This window comes from Ambystoma mexicanum, chromosome 4p, assembly GCF_040938575.1.
Source record: "Ambystoma mexicanum isolate Mex_15411 chromosome 4p, UKY_AmexF1_1, whole genome shotgun sequence".
Lineage (NCBI taxonomy): Eukaryota > Metazoa > Chordata > Amphibia > Caudata > Ambystomatidae > Ambystoma > Ambystoma mexicanum.
The window spans coordinates 679,167,169-679,191,293 of NC_090927.1; the positions used below are offsets into that span (position 1 = coordinate 679,167,169).

At 42.1% G+C, this 24,125-nt stretch overlaps 1 protein-coding gene across 1 annotated transcript in view; it reads right to left on the reverse strand.

Moving 5' to 3' along the window:
* Positions 1-24,125, reverse strand: part of ASRGL1 (asparaginase and isoaspartyl peptidase 1) — a 568,063-nt gene that overhangs the window by 386,711 nt on the left and 157,227 nt on the right. The window contains exon 5 of the mRNA XM_069606224.1: positions 15,516-15,673. Within this exon, the coding sequence (XP_069462325.1) occupies positions 15,516-15,673 (158 nt within the window). The remainder of the gene's footprint in view (positions 1-15,515; positions 15,674-24,125) is intronic.

Genomic DNA, 24,125 nt, shown 5'->3' on the forward strand with positions numbered 1-24,125 from the left:
ATGGGAAGGGGGAAGGCGGCAATCACGGTACCACAAATTGCGGTACCGTTATTGACCCCGGTATCCCTTTGCAGGTCCCGTCCATAACGCCTGGTAAAACCAGGGAGGACCCGCAAAGGGACCTCGGAATAGGGCGCAAAGGGATTACCGGCACCAGTGACAGTACCCCTTTGCGCCCAGGTCGCAATTACCCCCTTTGTCTTTGCACTTCCAGTCAGTTTTCAATATAATCTTTCTTCTTTGCAAAACAGAACTATTTCCACATATCTTCTTCTGAAATGATAAAGTTTGGTCAGAATGATTTTTCAATAGTTCATAATAATACATTAGTGGCCCTTGCCACTTTTGTCACCTCAACCTTCTACCACATTGCAGTATTTCACTTGTCTTCTTCCTGCCAGAACTAATCACTAATAGTCCCTTTCGTGGTGCACACGCCTGCCAGGATAAAAACCCTACCACCACAAGTACTCTGTTGTGAGGCTGCTTCAAGCTGTCCACACTTCAATCCTTAATGTGGAAAAAGTAAAAACCCAACAACTGCTTCCTGAATAGATCACAACACATTGGCGTATACAGTGTTCCTCATTTATGTCTCATTTAACATAAAAGTTAAGCTTAATTGGCTACCATTCAATAGTTCAGTATTCAAAACATTTAGCAGGAGTAAGCGGTTGGGTTTGGAGCACCCCAGGGTTCCCTGACATAGTCAAACTCACTGGCTTTTCCTGTGTGCCTCCAATAGACTAGGCTGCTCCTTCTCCCTTCATTGGACTTGCACAGGCTTTCGACAGCTCTGGTAACGTTTCCCTTGCTTGCGTCTCCTGTAGCTGGAGCTTTCTCTGCTCCTACCACACTCCGGTGAATGCCACACACCAAAGTCATATGCAGCAGCACCAGGAGAGCTCATCTCTCCCTTGGGACAGCCAGTCTCTATACCGCTTTCCGCTGTACATACTCTGCATCCCACAGGGATTCCAACTTCTGCTACTTTCATGAAACAGAATCCTGCTTCCAATCTAGCAGCAGCGCAGTCTCATTCCTCCAGCCTCAACTGCTTCAACTGCTGCTTCCACTGCTTCTCCCATGGCCTCCTCCTAATGGCCTGCACCTGAGGGGGTTTTAAAGGTGTAAAAGACTGGAACAGGTGTGGGTCATTAAAAACAACTAGACTGCACATTATAGTTCTGCACCCCCGAGCCCCTCGTCCCAGTACCTAGAGGATTATGGGACTTGAAGTCCATAATGTTCCTGTTCCTTTTGCATCATATACTTCCCTCTGATTCAATGATTCATAAAATACATCTTCAGTAGAAGGTTTTAAAGGAATGGATGGACGATTCTTGATTTAATTATTTAAACCCAAGATGGAATTAGAACTATCAGAAGTGGTGGTATTAGTTCCCTGGTCCCTACATGTATCATTCCCATATTTACCACAGGGGTTTTCGGAACTGACAACTTGAGCAAAAGAGGGAAGGGAAGCCTTACTATGACAGCAGGCCATTAGGTGTTCCAGTATTAAACAAACCTCACCCTCAGAAGAGGATGAATATCGCGTCTCTCCTAACAGTCACCCCATTCCCTTGGGGGTCTTCTCCTCCCAGGTGATCCACCCAGCTAATAACTTTCCCAGGGTTAGGATCAGGTAGCGGCTGCCTTCCCCCTGGCTACCCGGGAGGAAACCTTAGGCAAGGATTCTGGGAGGACTCTGCAGGATTCCTCACACTGGCTTAACTGCCATGTGTACTACGTCTTGGTGCCCCTCCTGCTCCTTCTGACCTGAATCCTCTTATATGCCTTGTTGACCTCTGCACCATCGCAAGGCTCTGCTACCAGCATAGTATCCCATCTTCTATTTCTATGACCAGCTGTGCTGTGTAATGCATGCACAAAGAGCCATCATGTTATACTCTCTGCCTATGCGGAAGACATATTGCACCTCATTACGAGTTTAGATGTATTTTGGAGGTAAATCCTCTGTGATACCACCCAACGGATTTACAGTTACCACCACTTTGTCCCTTGGATTTACCACAGGATTACATGCGGTGGTAGGCAGTGTAAATCCCCATTTTCTGGAGTCCATGGGACTCCCATTGGGGTTTTTTGGTAGAATTACCACCAGTGGAATTACAAGTGGTAATTATGGCAATTTGTGGAGGAAAAGTGGAGGATTCCCCTCCAGCATCATGCTGGAGGTGCATCCTCCACAAATCGCCGGAACCACCAAAACTTGTAATTTGGCGATGTAGGAAAAATGGAGATAACGGATTTACCTCCACTTTTTTCCTGTACCGCCAAACTCGTAATGTGGCCCATTGATTTGTATGGACTAGAACGAGTCATCCCTTAGACATTTGATGAATGAGGTCAATGCGTATTCAGCAGTCTCTGGATATAAACAACCATGATGAAACAGAGGTGCTACCCCCTCAAAACCTTAAGTGACAGTGCAGATTTAAAAAATTTCGGTTTCACCTAACAACCCTCCAAAATATTTTCTACTCTAATAACTTTCACAAAACTATCAAACTAAATGTAGGTCATACCATAATATGAGTTAACATACAGATAAATGGTCCCCAATCAATTTCTAATCGTTGAGGAGGTGAAGAGTCCTTTAAACATATGGCTTTCCCAGTACTCCTGCATCCAACAGCAAAGTATCTGCTATGGTCAATTAAGACATTTTTTGAGGATTTCGATAAAATAATTTACACATTTTCATTGGGGCGGGGGGGTCGGGAGGGGAAGAAGCAAATCTCAAGAAATAAGCTCAGTCTCCCAAAACAGATGAGGAGTGAAGTACCATCATTTCTCTACCCATCACTAGGCTTTTATCTTCAGACAGAGATCCCATTGTATGATGAGTTCTCAAGAGACTAAGTTTGAAGAGACCCGCATTGCTCCAAAACCAACCAATATCGTATGTATTGGTAGACACTGATCCCAGTGTTGAACTTAATAGCTCAAACACCATGCGTGGTTCACGTGAAATGTGTCAGTAAACTTGCACCTAGGACAGGTAACATGTTGGGTCTCCTTATCTGGTATAAAAAGCATATTTCGTTGGGTGGTGTAGGGGTGCAGAAGTAAGGCTCGGACACAACAGTGGCATGTTTTGGGGTATAAAAGTATTTATTTATAGGGTGGAAAGATGCCTCTCGATCCCAAAAGCTAAGAGGCGTTTCCCTACCTCAAAGAAAAATAGTGAAATTGTTGGGCAGTCCAAAACTAAAAAGTCTGTCACTGTCATGTCGCAAACCTACCTCTGTTCCAAACACTAATAATCTAAAATAACTGAGTAAGAATGATCCCTTCGAAAAGGAAAAACTGTTTTGTGTTTTCAATCCACAGAAAAGTTCCCAGTCTCTCTGGTAATTAAATGTAATGCAAAATAATGTTCCAAACATTAAAGATGCCAATGTTGGGTGGTGCTCGTTTCCCCTAGACTTCTCATCTAATGGTCATTCCTTTGAGGCTCCTGAGTCCCCTTTACTCTTACTTAAAATCTCACATGGACATTCACAAGGTAATGCGGCATATGTTTGCGTGTTTTTATCCTAGCATCTTGGCACAGTGCACTATTAAGTATAAGATTTCTTTTTTGTCAGTTCCAGGGTTCCTTTTACCCGCTTTCCCTCAACTTCACATGTGGGTGCGAGTCCATGACTCGCAATACTTTACACAGCTTGGTTCACTCTCCTACCAGGCCAGTGTTTCCTGGTCGAACGTCTTTCTTTCTCTCACAGGGTCCCAGGCCCCCTTTCCTCATGTGGGTGCGGGTCCCGTACTCGCACTAGTGCGATGGATTTGCTTGATTCACTCTCTTCCCAAGTATACAACTTGTTTGGGGTCCCAGACCCTCTGCTTCCAACTTTGTATTCCTCCTGTTGCTTCCCTGTACATCCTGCACCTCCTGGACAGTTTACATACCAGTTTTGTTCATTCTTACAGGCTACAACGGTTCCCCGGCAGCTGCATCCCTCCAAGAGGCTCCGGTAGCGTTTGGGCTTTGAGCGGTGTCTGCAGTGGCTGGGCTGCGCATTCCTTCTTTAGCGCGCTTCACTGGGGCCTGGGATGCCTGGAGGACTTGCTCGGCTGCAACCAGAGTACCCCCCTGCTGCCAGATTACGTTCAGATTCTCCCTTTCCTCCAAGTGCGGATCACCTTGCGACTCGCATCTGCTGCTTTCCTGCATGGCTCCCATGTTCCCTCCTCGGAGGAACTCTCTCTCTCGTCTCAGTCATAGCTGAGCTGCTTTGGAAGTCCACCGTGGGATTGTTGTACTTCTTCTTTGGACCAATCAACTGTGATGAGAAACTACACCGCTCACTCTGCTTCTCCAAACTGACAACCCCCCCCCACCGACTCCTGGTCATCATCTTGACAGTACCAGTTCACAAACTACATGTAGAATATGTTGTACTTTCTGGTCTATCAGTCTTGTCAAATATGTTGTTCTGACTGACTTGACAACAAAATACATTAACTCTGTCTAGAGAGGGGAGGAAGGAGGGTTTAGGGTTGAAGAAGGGGTTGAGTGTATTGAAGCGGGGTCATGCTGCATTCTTGATAATGGTCATCCACAATCACAGAGGGATTCCTCCCCTGTGTGATCCTCCCTCGGCACACCATCCACAGTCAAACTATTATTCTGTGGACCCACCGCTCTGGCACCATGGGAAAGGCCTCCCCCCCCAGGGAAAAATGGACGACCTCCTCAGATTCGTCATAGTGGGTATATCATTTTCTGTCCTTAGTTGAGATCTGGGAACTGTGACAAATCACATGTATTCATCGCTTCTCCCCAAGTGGGAGATTCCCAGTGTGAGGCTATGGAAGTTAGCCCCCTCCACAAGACCCTCCCTAGAGGACGAGGCAAGTGGAACCTCACCGGGAGAGACTCACCCTTTGGGGACATAGACTCCCGTTCCCGTCAGGCACTCCCAAAGTAAAATATCATATATGGGACTGTCTTCAATGAAGAATGGTGTGGCAACTTTATGTTTGGCTAAAGACAATGTAAAAAAAAGAAACATGTGGAGAAAGAAAGGAAAATATCTCTGTAACCAGAGACCTGTATTTAACTGCGACAAGTCAGAGGAGAAGGAGGGAAGGAGAGTCCTATGTGCAGGGGAAGCCCCAGGCCTCATAACACCTTGTGGAGGTGGAGTCAAGGCAGATCGCTGAGCCTTCAACTTTCAAAGAGTCAGAGAAACCCAGTGTGAGATGCTAGAGGCCCGGCTTGTACAACTGCTAGGAAAGCGAAACAAGCAGGAAGAAAAGGAAGTACCACCTGGTACTGATGAGACCACGCGTGCAGAGTGGTGGGCAGGAGGCCAGAAGAACAGTGTCGAGACTATTGCAACAGGAAGCTAGAACAACTCCTGATTGCAAGCGCCTGCGGAGGGCAGACACCCGACGAAGAACCGAGGATGAAGATCCGAGTAGCGAGAGGAGCAAAGAGCAGTACCTGAATGAGAGCCAAGCCCTGCAATCTTCACACGTATAATGAGGCGCACCGGGAGAATTGTGAATAGCGAGAGGCCACTGAGGACTCATATGTGCAAAGAAACACGTCTGAGTACTAAGGACAAAAGAGAAAATAAAAAGCTGAACGATTGGAACTATGAAAATCAGAGAAAACAAATAACAACCAGGTAAGGGAAGACTGGGGTAACTTGAAGAGAGAAACTCGTCTCAGTCTTCAGGACGAGAAAACATAGATGAAACCAGTTAACAAGAAATATGAGCAATGTATAAAAGAGTTTTGAACAGCCCATGTGGGGAGTCAACAGTGACAGGAAACTAAAACCCTGGGAGGAAGAGCAATAACCCTTTCGCTACAAAGTTAAAGCCTGGAGAAAATATAACCAGGAAACGCTTAAGTAAAGCGAGATAAAGCTCACAAGTGAACAAGATAAAAGGACGTACAGCCTCAGAGAGGAGCCAAAAAGGGAATCAAGGCAACCATAATTTAGGATAACCCAATGAAACAGATTGTGAAGAACATATACATGACGACAAGAGTGTGAGGAACTATTGGAAGGAAGAGTATTCCAAAGAGAGGGTCACAGAAAGAATGAGACCCAAGAGTTGTTGAAGAACTACAAGAGTTGATTAGTGCCAAGAAAGAACCTGTATATAAAAAGAATATCCAAAGAAAAGAGAAGACCAGGAGAAGAAGAGGTACTCTCTTGCCCCATTTACTTTAGTTATAGTTAGTAGTAGGGTTAGTTGGGACAGAGGACATATTTACTTATGACTTCCCGATATCAGGCGAGCACCTTTAGTTTATTTAGCTAAGGAGAGAGCCAGGCATTATTCTTAGAATTACTATTAAAAATGTAAATTTTAAGAAGAGCGCAAAATGTCCTCCTTCTGATCCACCACAGAAAATTAGTGTGGGTAAATAGTGTAGTGTAACAGGTGAATCTGTTTAGAGGCCCTGAAGTTTGACCTGCCAAAGAATGAAGCTTAAGAATACTCCTAATGCATCCTCTGACATTTTTGTAAAAAGAATAAAGAAGTGAAAACATTCGGATCTTGGTTGAGCAGTTCTAATGATAAAATCAGTCTCCTTTCTGTAAAGTCTGAGGTATAAAGGAAACATGGGGGATGAAATTCTAAGGATCAGGACTTCTAGAATGAGGACTTTAGTCAGTGCTGATAGAAGCGGATTGGGCAAGCAATTGCATTTGGCAGTTTGGCAAGTTACAAGCTAAATTGCATGCAGAGCCTTCCCAACCTCAAGTAATGTCATGTGTGCTGGGAGACCTGTTCAGTTTTTTGATAACCCTTACTGAAAACACATGGCCAGTTTCTAAAGGTTCCTCCAGCTGTGAGCCTGCACCACAATATTTGGCCAAGTGGGGAATCTGAGGCAAATTTATTTGCCAAAGTATACACAATTTGGGTTGACAGATTAAGATAGCCATGGTGGGATACTAACCTGCAACCTTTAGGGTCCTGTAGCAAGCATATTAAGCTATCGTGGTACTGGAACCTGTGACAGAGAGTCGGTTACAGAGGTTTGCAGCAGAGGACTTGGATGATTATCATACGCAAGTGGACAAATTTAAATGCATGAACATCACCAGGAATTTCCCTTGACATCCCCATTGCATTTTTTTTGTTCCACTAAAAGGGGGGGGGCTGTTCAACTAAAGGATCTATGTGATATTGTTGAAAATGAAATACTGAATCCCAAAAACTTTTTAAAAAAAATTATTCCCCTCTCTTTCACTGGATATATAAGCGGGAGAGATCCCCGAAGCCCCACACCATACCATACCCTTCCACATTTGATATTAACTTTACCCAACCCCCCCCCACATATATATATGCAGGGGAAATGGGGGTCCTGAAATTCTTTATTTTTGGATTCAGCATTTTATGTCATGAAAATATGGGGTGATACCGTTTAGCAGATGTTTCTATTGTATGTCTAGCCTTGGGAGATCCAAGTAATACCAAAAGGTATGTGCAAAATTAGCAATTAAAAAACAACTGTGTCATAAGCGCCAAGCCAGCATGGAAGAGGAACCAAGGAGGATTGGTTGGGGGTGGGTAGAGACTGAGGAGAAAGGGCCTCCCAAAACCAAGCTCTGCAAATTTCGCAGATGTCAGCAGCAGCACAAGAGACGTGCAGAATTGCTGAACCTATGTACACAATTTTGGCAGCTTAGTGAAGTTAAAAATTAAACTGGCAAGAACCAGCGACCTAGAATTATCAACCTACAACAACAAGATTTCATCTCGAAATAGCTAATAAGTCTTAAATTAGAGACTTGCTCCTCTAAACCAAGAGGTGGGTAGAATACAGAGAAAGGGAGTATTTCGAGAGAAATAGGAGAATTTGGAAAGCTCAATGACTGCATCGGCAAGGCACTGGCTTAAGAAACAGCGTCAAAATAATTCTGCCCTATAAAATGAATAGGACTATAGCAGAGTAAGGTGAATGTTCTGGAGCTTGCAGAGTGAGGCACTGCCCACCATATTTTCCTGCCTGTCTGAACCATACGCCCCCCCTTCAAACCTAAGGATTGAATTAAACTGAACTGAAGTTAACTATGGGGAGGTTGTTTGAGGAGGAAGGAGAAATCCGTAAACCAAAAAAAGCGTACCCAACAAAACAGTATTTGAAACAGAAACCCTGAAACCCATCTGAAGCTTACGTTCACCCATAAGCTCAAGCTTAGGAAAATGCTGTAGAAGATAAAGGTATGCGAAAGGTCAATGTTCATAGGGCCAGCAATCAAAGATCTGACAGTAAGAAAAACGTTCTGCCTGCAAAAGATGATATACCATGATGTTGTGTGAACCCTTGTGCTGTCAAGAGGTCGGCAGAAACGTTTAATGCCAATTATGGTCCCTGCAGGAACTGAGCAGTGGCTTATCCAGAGTTTAAAAAGGAAAGGTTCTGAGGGGAATAGCAATAATCCGAAAGGTCTTGAGTCTGACCGATAAGACCATGACCCCTAAAACACTCACAAAACACTATGCATGCACATTTAGGTGGACACAGAGGTAGGGGGCAGTATGAACAATGAACACCAATGAAAAGTTCAGCAGACAAAAGGGTGTGATGGCATTGCTTGGTCAGCGTTATGTTTTTCAAATATCAAAGGGGCACTTTGCTAGATAGTGTATCAGAAGAATATCACTTATTTTGAGTGAGATGTCCACATCCCTTGGAAAGTGAAAGGAATATCTTTGTGGGTGCATCCATTTTAGGTGTGATCTGGTCAGGTGTGCGTGTGTCAAGGCGACAAGCAAAACTCTTTGTTCCTTTGAAATGGCCATTCATTCTCCATTATGGAGGAGTATCACAAGAACGAGGGGCGACATGGTAGTACAGTATAGCCATTCATACTGTCTCTGTATCCATAAGCACATGCTTTCACTGTGCGGTTTTTAAAGTCGCTTCGAGAAATGCATACAATTATGAAGTGCGTTCAAAGTGGGCTGTTGGGCTGAAGTACTCGCCTGTACTGGTCTCCTGTGATCCTGTCGCGTCCTTGTCGTCAGCAAGAGGAAGCACATCTCTTCGCCGCAACGCGGAACATGGAGCTGCGACCTCCATTGGACTTTCCTTCAAGTAAATAGCTGCTTGGACTAAGTTGCTGTTTCTCTATGCGCCGCGGCTTCACCGCGGCTTGTTGTGCTCTTTAAGCACTTCTTACCAGTCACTCACTAGTGTGTTTTCTGCTTCTCCTCTAGTCATCTTTGGCACCGCCCTCCGTCCGTCTCCCTGCTCACCTGCCTGTTTGCCCGCCCCCACTGCATCACTTCCTATAACAGCACTGGTGCGTGCGCATCGCGCACGCATCCGAAGTGCCTTCAAAGTGAGCTGTTGGGCTGTTTGGCAGAGTGGCGAGAGCAGAGAGCTGAAGTCTGCTCAGGGTGATGTGCTTTCAATCCCTGGACAGAATTTACCCTCTATATTGCTTCTTTCACACACCCCTGATCCTGTATCTTCAGGAGAAATTATCCCAGTACAACCTAACTTACCGTTCACCTTAAAAGCAGCAAATGATTCTGCCCTTAATTTCAATGCAAATGCAGCAGGGGCAATATACAAAGTTCAATTTTCTGAGGATGGTTTAAATGAGACTGCCTTCGTGCAGCCCTCTGACACCAGGTATAATCGTGGCATTAGACCGTTGTATAAGTCTTTCACTTGGGCCATCTATCCCTGCCGCATCATCTAGTGCATTTCGTGAGCAGGTGCATTTTCATCCAACACCTTAGCTTACGCCATTTCTACCTAACAAACATGTTAATTGTCCTAAATCTATCAACACTTTTTTTGCTCCGAGTAAATCAGGGAGTTCCCCGACAATGGAGCTGTTCCCCCAAAAGAATACACAATTGTTAGATCCTTCTGATCAGGAATCATTGCCAAAACAAATGAATGAAGGCTGAGCAGAATTCCCCTCACTCACCTGTATCATCTACACCTCATTAGGGGGAATCCTTCCATGCACTAGAACAAAAGCTTCTTACTTTTCCTGTGCTTAATAGAATATTAAATCTTCTAGACAAGGGGCATGAATACACGCATCATCTATTAAAAGATCTGTGGGAAATGATTTTGTTTACTTCTACGAAACTCTCTAAAATAGAGGGTTACATATTGGCACAAGAAGCATGTCATACATTCCATGCAAATTGTCCGGAACGGACTGCAGCTATAGTAAGGCGGAGCTTGCCCCTGCTGACGCCACATACTTTCTCAAAGCACTCAATCCAGCAATACCATATTACTGGCAAATGGAATTCCCACCTCCTTCGCCAATGTGGTGTCCAAACTTCCAGGCCCAGAAGTGGCAATTCCTTCTTTGTCTGCATTTGATTTGGTTGAAGTTGCTAAACTGCAACATGAGAGACTTCGACTGGTCGATAACATTTTATTTAATGCAAAATTGGTCCCGCCCGAATTCTTCAATAGCAACCTGACGGCTCCTACCTTGCGTACAGAAGGTGAATCACCATACAGTCCGTCGGCCATCACCAATCTTTTGGATGAGGTGTTAGCCGCTTCTATATCCATTTGTGAGCCTTCAGAATCTGTAGAGTCGAGCTCTAATGTTTACCATCCCTCTCGCAGAACTAAGAAGTCTTTTCAGAAAGCGGTAAAAAGAAGACAGAGCAAAGCATAATAAGAATGTCTCTAATAAAATACCAATAGCAGGCTCTTCCTTACACATCTTGCACAATTCTCAACTAGCCAATGTTGGTGAACAGAAAAGGTGTACAGCCCCTTCTGAAGATAATTTCCTCAATCTTAGCCAATTCAATGAGGAAAGCAAAAAGGCACTACAAATTAAATCCAAGCAAAAAGTGGAAACTGGTGCGAACAGTTGTGAAAGTGTTCCGAAACTCAATTCGATTGCGGAGGTCGGAATGGAAAAGAATTGTGCTTCATCTGCACCCACTTCTAACGCTGCCCAAGCTCCTCCACCTAGTTTGGTTCAAGAAAATATGAGTACATATTTCCCCATTGTAGAAAACAAAAAAACGTCTTTGTCAGGGGAAAATATTCCTGCATGTGAGAAGAATCCAGGGCTCATTCCATCTGGGCCCATTGTGGTACATGCTCTGATACATGCAACATCTCCTGCTTCTCATAATGAAGTAGCTAATGTACAACCATTGCACAACACTATACCCCACGCACTTGAACTATGTAATGACTCATCATCCAATGCTGATCTACCCACTTGTGATCCCCTTAAGGATTCACATGTTGTACCAGCACAAGACGCGGAAATAGTCAAACTTGAGAAGATAAAATCTACACCATTTCCGTTGGTTGTGCACAATGAGACACTGGAATCTTTCCAAGACAAAAATGCAAACCACAATTGGCTGGACTAGTAATGCCCATCTCAATGGCTCGGCACCTATTAACCGCACTTTTTTAATGAATGCGATTTACAAAATCCCACCGCTACGCAATCTGACTTCTGAAGATGTGGAGTGGATTAAGCTACCATTCATTAATAACAATCGTATGTTATGCAAAGTCCATTCCCCTATTATAGCAAAATTATTGTGGGAATATAAAACAGATTTGGGTTTTTTTGGGACTTGAATTGCAGGCTTTTTATTCTATTGAAAAAGCTATAGCCTTTTTGGAATTCAAACCTCCAGTGATAACTAATGGCCCAAATGTAAATACATTAGCTTCTGCAAATCAAAGCGATAAATCTCAGATCCTGAAACAGTTAGTATCCCTCACATCTGCCCTGAATGGCTTTCTAGGGATCTTACCAACTGTAAAAACTTCTCTTCCAATTACCACTTCAAATTCACCTTCCAAAATGAATTCATGATGCAATGAATTGTACATCTACTCGTGGAATTGTGGGTTAAAAAGTCTTTCAACATGGTTTTCTGGTATCAGCACTCAGTTTCTTGGATAGAGGGCATAGTCTATGTCTATAATCGATTTTCAATTTGATGGTTTCACTTCCTTTCACAACTCTGCCATTCAGAAGATCTTGGGTCGCCCAGCCAGTGCTATTGCGATAGTGCTTAATAATTTATGTTTTTCAGTAACTTTTATTTGCCACACTCAATTGTTTTTATTGATTGATCTGAACATTTACATTCCCTACCCTAAAAATGTCATTCTTATATCTTTCTATTGGAATCCTTCTTCTTTGTCTATTGAGGCTGCTATTAACATGTAAAACAATACTTTTATTGATATAACAATAAATAACCCCCAGGCGGATTTCATTCTTGGAGGGGATTTCAATGCTTTTCTTTATGCGGCAGCTCAACCAGACTTCTCTTCTTTTACATCTACTCACTCTAAACGTTCTTTTGCGAACGGTTTGAGATGGTCACTTTTCTTTCTTCATTGGGACTTGCATGTCATTGCACCCAAATCGCTAACCTCTTTTTTTACATGGAAAAGAGGAGCTGTAAGCTCCACTATTGATTCTATAGTTGCCTCAAAGAATCTAGCAGGCATACTTTCCCTTATTGTTCCTTTTTCTTTGACTTATGGTGATCATTATATGCTTTCAAGAACCATGTCGTTAGCAGCAAAAACTTTTTCTGTGTCGCCGACATTGGCTTTAGTTCAAATTGACAGGGCGGCACACTCAATTCATTGGAATATCTCTACTTTTCGACGGTTAACGTTTTTAGTGAATTGCGATTTATGGTCAGATTCTAATGTAGATGACAAGTCATCTGAAAATATTCTTGAGTGGAATTTACACATGATTCAGTTACATCTTTTATTTTAATCTGAATCCTCTAAAACCTCTCACACTGCAGCGTCAACATACAACCCTCTCTCTGGCACTCTTGCCATTTTGAAATCGAAAAAAAGGTTCTTTTCTCTCGGTACGATAGAATATTGCGCTGCTAAGAAATCTTTATTAGGAACCCATAAAAACAAAGTTAAAGAAGCCAGGTTCCTAGCCCATCTTGCAACGAATCAAAAAATGGTTCAACATATTTGCAACCATAACATCAGAGTTATCTGGAGGATTCTACGCTCGGCCAATAAAACTACCCAAGTATCTCTAGAAACAGCCATTGATGGCAATCCTTGCTTTGCCTTTTATGAGCATAAATATTCGCTCCCCTCCAGATTCACTCATTTTGATATTGGAACCATAACTTTGCAGCTTCCACCTGTTTGCCCGTGGTCAATTGCAGATATCACATGTGCGATTGCAAATCTCACATCTAAATGTGCTGGATCCAATGGACTACTGCCATGTGTTATCAAAGATGAACCTCTCTTTTGGGCAACCGTTTTCTTAAAAATGTATCAAATCGATCTTCAAAACTAAATCTTTGCCACAGTCATGGATAACTTCTATTATACCGCTCGATAAAAAAAGGTCTACTAAACTATCCACAACATTTCCGTCCAGTCGCTCTTATAGATGTTGTAGCTAAAGTTTTCAAGCTCCTGTTACTAAAGGAGGTGGAAAGGTTTATTTAAAAAAACTCCATCTTGAAAAAAGCTCAAACAGGTTTTCGGAAATCGATGGGGACCCAACTAAATGCAACTATTCTTGCACATTTGACTGCTTTTTCACACTCTTCTATACATGAGCCCATTTACATCGCCTTTCTAGACCTTTCTTCTGCCTTTGATTGTGTGATCAGAGGTAGACTGTGGCAAAAGATGTTGGATTACAATTTTCCTACCTACTTAGTTGCACTTATTGCTCTACTTCATCACAACACAAATTTCAAAGTACATATATCTAACGCAGAGCACGGGACTGAGTCTATTCCTACTTCCATCGAAGTCAAACAAGGGTGTAACCTTGCTGCGGTACTTTTCAATCTGTACCTAGCAGACATCGAGGGAATTTGGGATAATACCAAATATTTTGCAGTGTGCCTTGGCAAGCTACTTCTGTCATGGCTAGCTTATGCCGATGATGTCCTTCTCTTAGATAGTACACATTCGGGTCTTCAAAACAAACTGGAATGTTTTTCTCACTATTGTAAAGTAAATAACTTATCCGTGAACTCATTGAAATCCAACATTATCATTCTTTCATCTCGCAAAAAATTAGGTAAATTCTGTTGGAAAATCGACTCAAAAGAAATTCAGTTGGATACTCAGTTAACATATTTAGGTTACAATCTGGCAAATAACTCTTCTTTGACTTTTTTTGGCAGAAAGCACTAGCGGAGAAAGTAATTCCATTAACTGGACAAATGAAAATAATTTTTCATAAATATTGTACATTTTCTTTGATACCCCTATTTGAATTTTATTTGAAGAAGACAGAGGCAATAATTCTATATGGACTGGACCTTTGTTTGGTATACCTAGATTCCTTCCTAAACAAACTTCAAGCAAAAGATCTGGAAGTCAATTTTGGGTCTACCCAATTATCTACCCAGCTCATTACTTCGCCATGAGTTGGGACTAAACTCCCTTGCTTCTCGCCATAAATGGCGCATGCTCAACTCCTATACAAAAATGCGATTTCCTCAATCAAATTCATTGTATGAGGATTTTCTAATTATGTTTAATCATTCTCAACCAATGTCCATAGCACGTTTTAAGAATCGTATACTTGCAATGTTGTCTGAGATCAATATTCTTCCTGAAGAATTACAAGTAAAATGGAGATTGGCACATAAGCGTTTTTCCCTAAATGACTGGGCTGCAACATCGGATAGAATTGCCACCTACTCCTCTTTTTCAGAGTATGTCAAGTTCAGGCACAAGCAACTTCCCCGCTTGCAATACCTAAATCTATGCCCCTGTGCCGAGTGTCGTGCACTGTATATGCGTTTCCGTTTGGATCTATTGCACACCAAATCTAGAATTAAGCATTGGCTCTCCTACAGTTGCTATTTGCAAAAGTGAACCTGCAGATTCTGTAATAACGTAGAGGGTACAGAAACTTTAAAATATCATTTTCTTTTTTGTCCCTACTTCGAAATGCATAGGTTAAACATTTTGAAGACCTTTTGTTCCACACAAACAGAGTTAGGACGTGAACTGATATGGGCCAGATGTATGTGGGGAACAAATAATTCCTTAATTCTTGCCACAGTACGTTTTCTCCGGATCATTGATTCAGCCCACATTTCCCAAGGTGATTTATAATGTTAACATATTAAAAAATATTGTTTTTACGTTCTAAAGGTCATTAATTTTGTTTTGTGTTATGTAGGGCTGTAAGTGCATTTGGATTTTTCCAAAATGTGGTTAACTATGCTTTCTTTTGTGATACCCATTACCTCATGCGTTAATCCTATTTTATCTATTCTTGTTGTTAAAGATATATTTTATATTTTATACTGTAAAATTGATGTTATTTTTAAAGATGTTACGATGATATTACTTCTTTGGTATAATTTTGTAACGGTGCGTAAGCATCAAACACAAAATACATTTAAAAAAATGCATACAAATAGAGCTCTGAAAAGAATGGAATCCGTATAGCATAACTTACAAAGACATAGTACACACAGATACATTATTCAATTTGTATTGAAATTACTGTATTTGGCTTGCAACAGGATCAGAGCCAGGTTTCAGGTTCTTCTCCCATCTCTCTCTGGCCATCTCTGACACCAATGATTCTTCAGGAACTTCTTCAACTCCCTGGGCTTTTGCAAAAAGAGATGCACCCCGATCTGTCAGGCACACGTGATCTGTCTGGGGAAAGGGAGCAAAAGGCAGTCGAGCAATCTGTCAAAATGCGTCATTCCAACTGCATAATTAGATGCAGCCAAGGGCATCTCTAGAAATAAGTTGGGGGTGGTAAACCAGGAGGCACAAGCAGATCTAGTAGGGCATCTGATCAATGGTGGAAAAATTGCCACATCAATTTAAATAAGCATATCTCACTACACTGTTTGCATTAAAAGGATGACATTCTAAAAGTTCAGAAGAAGTTTAAGAGAAAAAAAGGTGTGCAGTAAACACAAATGACAAGAGCGCATCAGTTCTTGTGAATCCCTTTAGGCCGCGCCTACTGCCAAAGTGAAGTTAATACACACCCTAGGAAGGTATTTTCGATGTCTGTTTTCCAACATTAACACCATTACATTAAATTGATTAGTCAGTTAACAACCCTCATATGGTCTCTCTTGGCTGGCTTCCACCGTATATGCATAATCAAAGTACCAAAGCTTCCTCTGCGCTCTCATAATACACCTATTTCCTGATTTGCAGCATGCAGTAGAATCCAAATTCCTTGCTAACCGTGGAGCTCTCTCAAAGCTGCATCCGGACCTGCATTTTATATTATTAGAAGTGCTCAAATATACCCAGAGCTCCATTTGGCAGGGCTGAAAAAAGGGGAGCATTGACAGGCTCAATGCTCATTCTTCCAGTCCTGCCACATGCACGTATTGCCCAATGCCAACTCTTAAAATGTACCCCAACGGGGAGGCAAACATTTCAAAGGTACTTGGTGGACTTGGTGGGAGAGGATATCTTGGAGGAAGAGTGGGCAAGAATCTATAAATTAACCTTCCATGGTAATTTGTTGAACTCCCCATGGAACATAACTCTAAGTGTTGATGGGCTGGCATAGGGATCCCTTGAGGTTATCCAGGATGTTTACAGGGGCCTCTCCTTTTTGCTCTAAGGGCTGCGGCTAACTGAGATCTCTGTCTCACATGTAGTGGCCGTGCCCCATGGTAGGTGTGTTCTGGGAGGAAGTGCTGAGCTGGATAAAGGAAGACACAGGGGTTCAGTTGGGCATGGACCCGTTGCAGGCGCTCTTTGGGTATCCCAGCTAAAGATAGGGAGGAATATAGCCTCTTCAAGAGGGAAGCAATGCTTAGAGCGGGGCGGCTGGCCATAGCCCAGGGATGGAAAAAAGAAACTCTCCCGTTAAAGGAGGTCTGGCAGTGGAAAGTTCATAGCATGATGGTAATCGAGAAATTAACGGCGGTTGTCAATGACAGGTTGGAAGCATGAAGCAAAGCAATGAAGATTGAAGGGCGCTGCTACATAGGTGGGAGCTGGGAGAGCGGGACACACCGAGTCCTACAGACACATGAGTTGGTGGCGGAGTCAGGGCGAGCTTCAGAAGGAGCCGAAATATTGAAGCAGGGGTGAGATAACTATGGAGCTCCCAAGACATAGGCGAAAGGGTACCCGCAGCAGTTAAGACATTATATAGAGACGTGTTTAAGTTGGGGGTGCAAGGTCTTTTCTGACCAAAAGGACGAAAGGATGAAGGGAGGAACAGATGAAGTGCATCACTGTTGTTGGAAAGGTGGTGGTAGTTCATAATTTTATAGACTTTATAATGGCGGGATTGGAAGATGCGAGGGGGTGGAGGACCAAGATTTGTTTGTCAAGATGTATTATGCTAAAGGTATTTTGAAATGTTGTGCTCTTTTAAAAATGTTAATACAAATTAAGTTAAACCAAAAAATGTACTTCTACCCCGATTTCTGTCAAATCCGGTTATCTCAATACAGAGACAGACACTGTGCTCACTAGATGCACTGCTATGTTGATTTGTTGTGTGCACTAATAATTGATTGTCTTTTATTTGTGTAAAAGGAACAGGGTTAATTTCATGCAGAAATTACTCGCAAGTAGGCAACCACAGAGAGTTATCCTAGTCCTAGGGTAAGGTGCCTTCAAATAAGAGCACTGTTTGATTGAGTTACCTAGAACAGGTTAAGGGGAAATAGTGGGAACATACAGGAGGGTGACTGAGGTTTTTAAGGGGCAAGGAGTTTTTATTTAGTGGTGCATGAAGGGTGGGCGGTTCTTCTAAGGGTTTAGAAGGCTGAGTTTGGCTGCGTTGGCAATGATGAAATGGAAAAGTTTCAGGTTGCTGTCAAGGAGAACCGCTGCGTTGCGAGGCATGGGTGGGGCATGGAGGTCGGGGATGGGGCTAAGACAGGGGATATTTGGCCTAATGTGTAAGGTAGCCTTATTCTGCATTAAGCCTAATTGAGTGAATGATTTTGTAAGACACCTAATGCAGTATATGACCCTTATGTCTGTCTACGCATTTTAGGCCCTGCTCTCCTTTTGAATCTAGGCGATACGTAGCACTGCTCTTTGAATATAGACGGAACCCAAGATGTAAACAACGTTGTTTGCACAGCTAACCCATTTTCTCGAACGCACACCCCACCTTCTTAACTTAGCAGAAGGCACTGGGTCATTTAACACACCCTGCACTCACATATATCGCAGACACTATTGCACAACACCTCTGCCATAAGAATGAAGCTACCTTTAACGATACACATTCGAAGCTGAAGCTTCCCACCTACTTCTCCATCTCCTTAAAGGGAAAGTGCGAACAAAAATGTTATTGTTTTAGATGAGGGGCAATAATCAAAAACATATAATTAACAGCTTTTTAAAGAAAGTTCTTATGTAAAATGTTGAGCAAATAAGGCTCAAAGTGTTTACTTTGGGGCATCCATTTTGTGATTCGAAGCAGCCTCCTCTGTGCATGTTAAGCTCTGCTGTGGCGGCCCTAATCAAACAGCAAAAGCCCCCTACTGCCAGAGCAAAGTTTAACATGGAGAGGAGGCTGCCATCATTTTTATTTTACATGTTCTATGCTCCCCAAGCCCAGGGAAGCACAGAAAAAGTAAAATGAAAGGCAGTGCAATTATAAATACTTCGCTGACTGCGTTTCATAATTGCTGCAACTTTCTTTTCTAGTTTCCCGTGCTCTGGAAATTAGTATAGGAAGTTGCAGCAATTATGAATACTCTGTCAGATGCCGGCAAAGTATTCATAATTGCCTGGACAAGAAAAGGCACAGCAATTAAAAATACAACATTGTTGTATTTATGATTGCAGTGGTTAGAAAACTACTTAACTACTTAAAGAGCTGAGCATCTCCCTCTCCAAAATAAATGTGACCCATAAGGATTTCTTTACGGAGAGCCTGGAGCCTGGAAAAAGTGGCTAAGGCATTCCATAAGTCTGCTGGTGTGTATGCAGTATGGAAGGGTGGCAGTTAGGTCAAAGGGATATTGGTGCATATAGAGGATGTCTTTGTGGTGCCCTCCGGTGACATGCAGGACCACCAAAAACAAGGATGGCCGACCGGTATCTTTTGTAACCATTGCCTCTAGAAATTCAAAGAAAAGAGAAACAAGGAAACTGAAGAGTAATTTGGTTTCGTAATTAACAGCAACTAAATCCACATCCCGCAAACCTTTGCGTAATGTGGCCTTTCAAGACCTCCAGGAGTCGATCTCCCAAGGGGAATCCCAAATGGATCATGGGAAAAAAGGAGGAATGATGAGGCAGCTGGACAGCAGCATTACAATGGGAGTGCAGAGGAAACCTTAGTTAGGGATGGACGGTAGCCCAAAGAACCAACTGGTAAACCTACGGACCTAACAAAGGGAGGAGTAGAGTATTAAACAGCAGACTCTAGATTGGTGGATGTCTTAAAAAAAAAACAGGGAGAGGGTAGTAGTATTACAAAGAAAAGGAATATGGATGAAACAATAAAACACACCTACTGTATCTTTAATCATGCCCTATCCCCTCAGATCAAGTCTACAAGTGTTCATAATATCAGTCAACGAGTAAGAAAAGAGGATATTTGGAATCCGTGTAGTGAGGACCGCTTAACTGGTCCAGTACTTGCAAAGGGTTCAGGGACACTTCCCAGAGGAGATAGCACTTTAGCCGGGAAAACTGTGAAGGGAAAAGATATTAATAAACATCTGGAAAGCGGGAGTGTTCTGCTAGACGCTGGGGAGCGGGAGTGGAGGGAAGACCAATTGCACTGGTGCTGTCCGAATTGGAAGTGAGAAATCTAGTTAGGAATATCCTGGCTGAGATTAATTCTGGGGAACCCACGAAAAAAGAAGAGGCAGGCAGAGTAGAATCGGTTCGAGATCCCACACAGAGGCGACTGGAAACTCAGTAAATACTTCAAGGGAACCTGTGAGGGAGAACCCGGTCCATCTATCGGCTGATGTATTAAGTAATAGGGATGGTGATAGAAGTTGGGGGGAGATGGTATGTTGAGGGAGCAGTCATTTAGGTTGTGGGGACCAATAATAATCACTCTGAAGTATCTGTTCAGCGAAGGTGGACCGGACTCTCTCCACAAAATGGGTATACTAGCCCTTTTTGATGAGATACCTGTGCTTCGTCTCATTTCATCTGCGGGTATCAAACTTGTTGATTTTATACATCCCTCTCGCTATGATCATGTGAGATTGGTAATTCCTGCCCCGTTGGTATGGGACATTCTATTAAAGGGTTCTCCTAACCTACAGAAATATGGTTATGACATTTCGATATACAAGAATGAGATGAATGTTAATCTGGAGACAAGGAGGAAGGACAACTTTGAAGCTAGTGGGGATGAACCTGAAAAGGGTGACAGTCAGGAGGTCATCAAACGAAACGCCAAATTGCCGATGGTTGGCACCGTCATTAAGAGATTCTATTGCACAACTAAAAACCATGGGTCAGCCACTTTAGGGCGAGCTCGTGCCTCACTTTTTTAACATGGAATACTAGAGGTTTTCTTAATTTGCTGTCTAATGGAAATGTATGTAATGACTTGAAAGTGTATGATTTAATTTTCTTCCAAGAAACATGGGCTAAAGGTAGTCTGTGTTTGATGGATACGAGGTAACCAATATAAGGGTCGGCCGAAGGGTGGTTTGGCAGTGACCATAAAACAAAGAGCGAAACATCTTCAAAAGATGCGAATAGCGGATCTTGGATATCTTTCTAGTAATTGCCTTGGAAGTTGTGAGTAAATGTGATACAGCTTTTATACTCTTAATAAATGTCTATTGGACCTCCTAGAACACTTTGGATATGGCCTTGGAAATCGAAGTACTAGACTTGAAGAGTGGCTCTCCAATTACCCTCGTGGCAAAATATTGTTGGCAGGGGGGGGATCTTAATGCGCAGTGTAACATAGCAAAGACGGATGTCCAAGACTACCTTATGATGGACCCCGATAAAGTATCTAAGAACAAAAATAAATGAGTCCATGATTCACAGTGGCTGAATTTTGTGGATAGTTGGGGCTTCACATTGGTCCATAATGACTCACCTACATGGTCGGCTGGGGGTTTTAACTCCGTAATTAACTATGTTTTTCTTGCACACAAATTGTTTTCTCTGCTAAATTATTATGAAATCAGGCCAATGCAATATAGTGACCACGCTCAGCTTTGTTTACAGTTGCAGTGGGAGGTTGTAGGGGAGTAGGTGCTGCGTTTTCAAGTGATGTGATTGTAAAAGTGAGGGGCAATATTGAGGTGGATATCCCATAATATCGTGAAATTTAACACCAGAATGATGTTGGATTTTGTTTCAACCACCATGGAAGAAAAATTGGTTAACTACTCACTTCGCAATTTTCCCACCTACTTGGAAAAACATACAGCAAAGCTCTTGCCATTGGGGAACAGGAGTGTGGGTAGGTGTACCAAAGAATGTCCTGTGTTTAATCAAGAGGTGGAAGACAGAAAAAACATTCTGCATAGATTGATTAGAAAGGCTCAAATGGAACTAGGTATTGGCAAGTCCTATACGGAACAGGTTCGAAAATTGAAACAAGCCTATAAGAACTTGCTAAAGTTCCATTATGCAAAATTATATCAAATGGACGGTGAGAGAATGTTTGCGTCCTTAAAGGGGAACAACTTTACAGGGTTTTGGGAATATATCAATCAGAACGAAGCGAAGCAACAAATGGTTAGCAACCTGAATTTGGAGAAGGAATGTTTGTTGCACTTTAAAAACATCTATACAAATCTGAATTCTGAAGGGCAAAGGGAACCCATTTAGTCATGAGTGGAAGATGGATACCTCAGTCAGCACTATTGCTGCAACAATAATGAAGTCCAATCCATCTAGAGTGGGAGATCCGAACAACCCAACAAATATTCTTTTAAAGCAAAATGTGGGACTTTGGTCAAAAATCCTACATATTCAATTTAACAATATTATCCAATTGCAAGAGATTCCAGATTCTTGGAGGGTCTCCCATATGATACCTATATTTAAGAAGGGCTCAAGCTTGTCTCCCATGAATTGTAGACCAATCACAATTGGGGATGTGGAATCAAAATGTTTTGCAGCAATTGTGCTTGACCATATAGAGCCATGGTGCTTTGATAATCAGATTTTGGACTATCATCAAATGGGTTTCAATAGAAATATGGGCACGGATTGCAGAGACCTGCTGCTTAGTTTTCTACAAGGTCTTACATGGCGCTCGTCTGCCTCTTCAGTGTTTATTGCGTCAATGGATCGTTCCATGGTGTTTCACACTATGAACAGGAATATTTTGTGGAGGATGTTCGAGTGTTATGGCATTGTGAAGGGCCTACTGAGTATCTTCATTCATCTGCATAGGGATTCCCAAGTGCATGTAAAATTGACTTCGAAAGGCCTGTTGTCTAGTGCTTTTCCCATATATAATGGAATATGCCAAGGTCGCATCTTGGGCCCAACATTATATTAGCTTTATGTGGCTGATGCAGGAGGGGCTCTGGGTCACAGGTCTCTCGTTTCACCTAAAATTGGTCTTTGAAAATCAATTGGGCAGCGTACGCCAATGATTTTATTTTGGTTGATTCCAAATAGGAATCCCTATAGGATTGCAGAGGCTAATTATTCCTTTTGGGGAATATATGCGCTCCCTCGACCTTAAAATGAACCCTGCAAAAACTGTTATAATGAAGAAGTCTAAAGGGTGGCAGGCAAAATCCTTGAAATTCGCTGGCACTGGGAAAAACAATGAGCTTGCAGTCAAAGATAATAGGCTGTATTTGGGATATCCGATCATAGCAAATCATACAAAATATTTTTTTGCAATTATCTAAAAGCAACAACTAAGGGGTTGCCTAGTCAAATGCGACAAATTGATAGTTAATTATGGAAAATGTACCATATTTTCTGTCGTGAATTTTATAGACTGAAAGTGTTGCCCCCGACTATGCTATGATCTAGAGTTTTTCCCTAGGTGATTTTTGCCAGAGTTTAAGACAGCAGAGAGTACGATTTGGAGATCGGTTTTATATAATTTGCCTAAATGTGTCCCTTTGCATATAATCATATATGAGCTGGGTCTTCAATGAATCTCGACCATTGCAATAAGGAAAAAAACTCTTTGCTAAGGAAATGTGAAACAAGCTTAAAAGGGAATCTTTATAACTTGCTTGGGGCTAATGATACGTTAGGCTTTATGAAAGATCTCAGTGAGGACTCTCAGCTGTTTTTTCTGAAATTAGGAGTTTCTTTAAATACTCTTATGATAAATCTGCTAAAGGTGAAGACAATTATTATAAGCATGGAATGGAGAGAAAATAGGCAAGAAGCTTTGGGTATTTAGCTCTACAGCCAAGTTGTCTTGCCACAAAAAATAATTCGATCAATGGAGAGCTACCCAACTAAGCATCCGAGCATAAGTGTAAGGAATAATATTATGATATTTCAATTTAATGTTACGAAAACAAACCAAATATTGTTGATTCATAATCCACTTGAAGCAGCAAAGGGCTGCTGTAGGCACTGCAACATTGGTTCGGAGGTAGAATCCTTATTACAGGTATTGCTATTGTGCCCCGTTTTGCGCAGGATGCATGTTCAATATTTCAGCTGTTTTGTAAATATAGAATGGATCCCTCTTTATTTGTTTTGGTTAACTATTCTGCATGGGGACTGTCTCTAAAGTTAAGAGTTTTATCCTTTTTAAAAAAAGGTAGAACTGTAAGATAAAGTAAGGTTAAGTGCCCTTATTTAGCTAACCCAAGGTGACGAATTGATCAATGCCTGTTAGCCCGGTTTTGTTTTATTTGGTCATTCTTTGTCGAATTGTATTTTTTGAATATGCATTTGTTAATTTAGAATATGTTGACAATCTTTCTAATGAATGGAATTTATTTTTGTAAAGGTTTATAAACACCATATACAATAAATCAAATTTCAGAGTTTACTAGTCTCTCAGTACTGATATAGTTGCAGAGCTCTTAAAAATACTTTTAGGTGAACAAATTATGAGGGCAGTTGGATCCCCAATGGACCTCTTTTCCTGTAAATAGCCTAAGGGATGGGCATACCTTCAGCAGAACTCAGAGGTTTCTATAGTTTCACCAGTTATGAACTAAATTGTGCCCTTAAACAG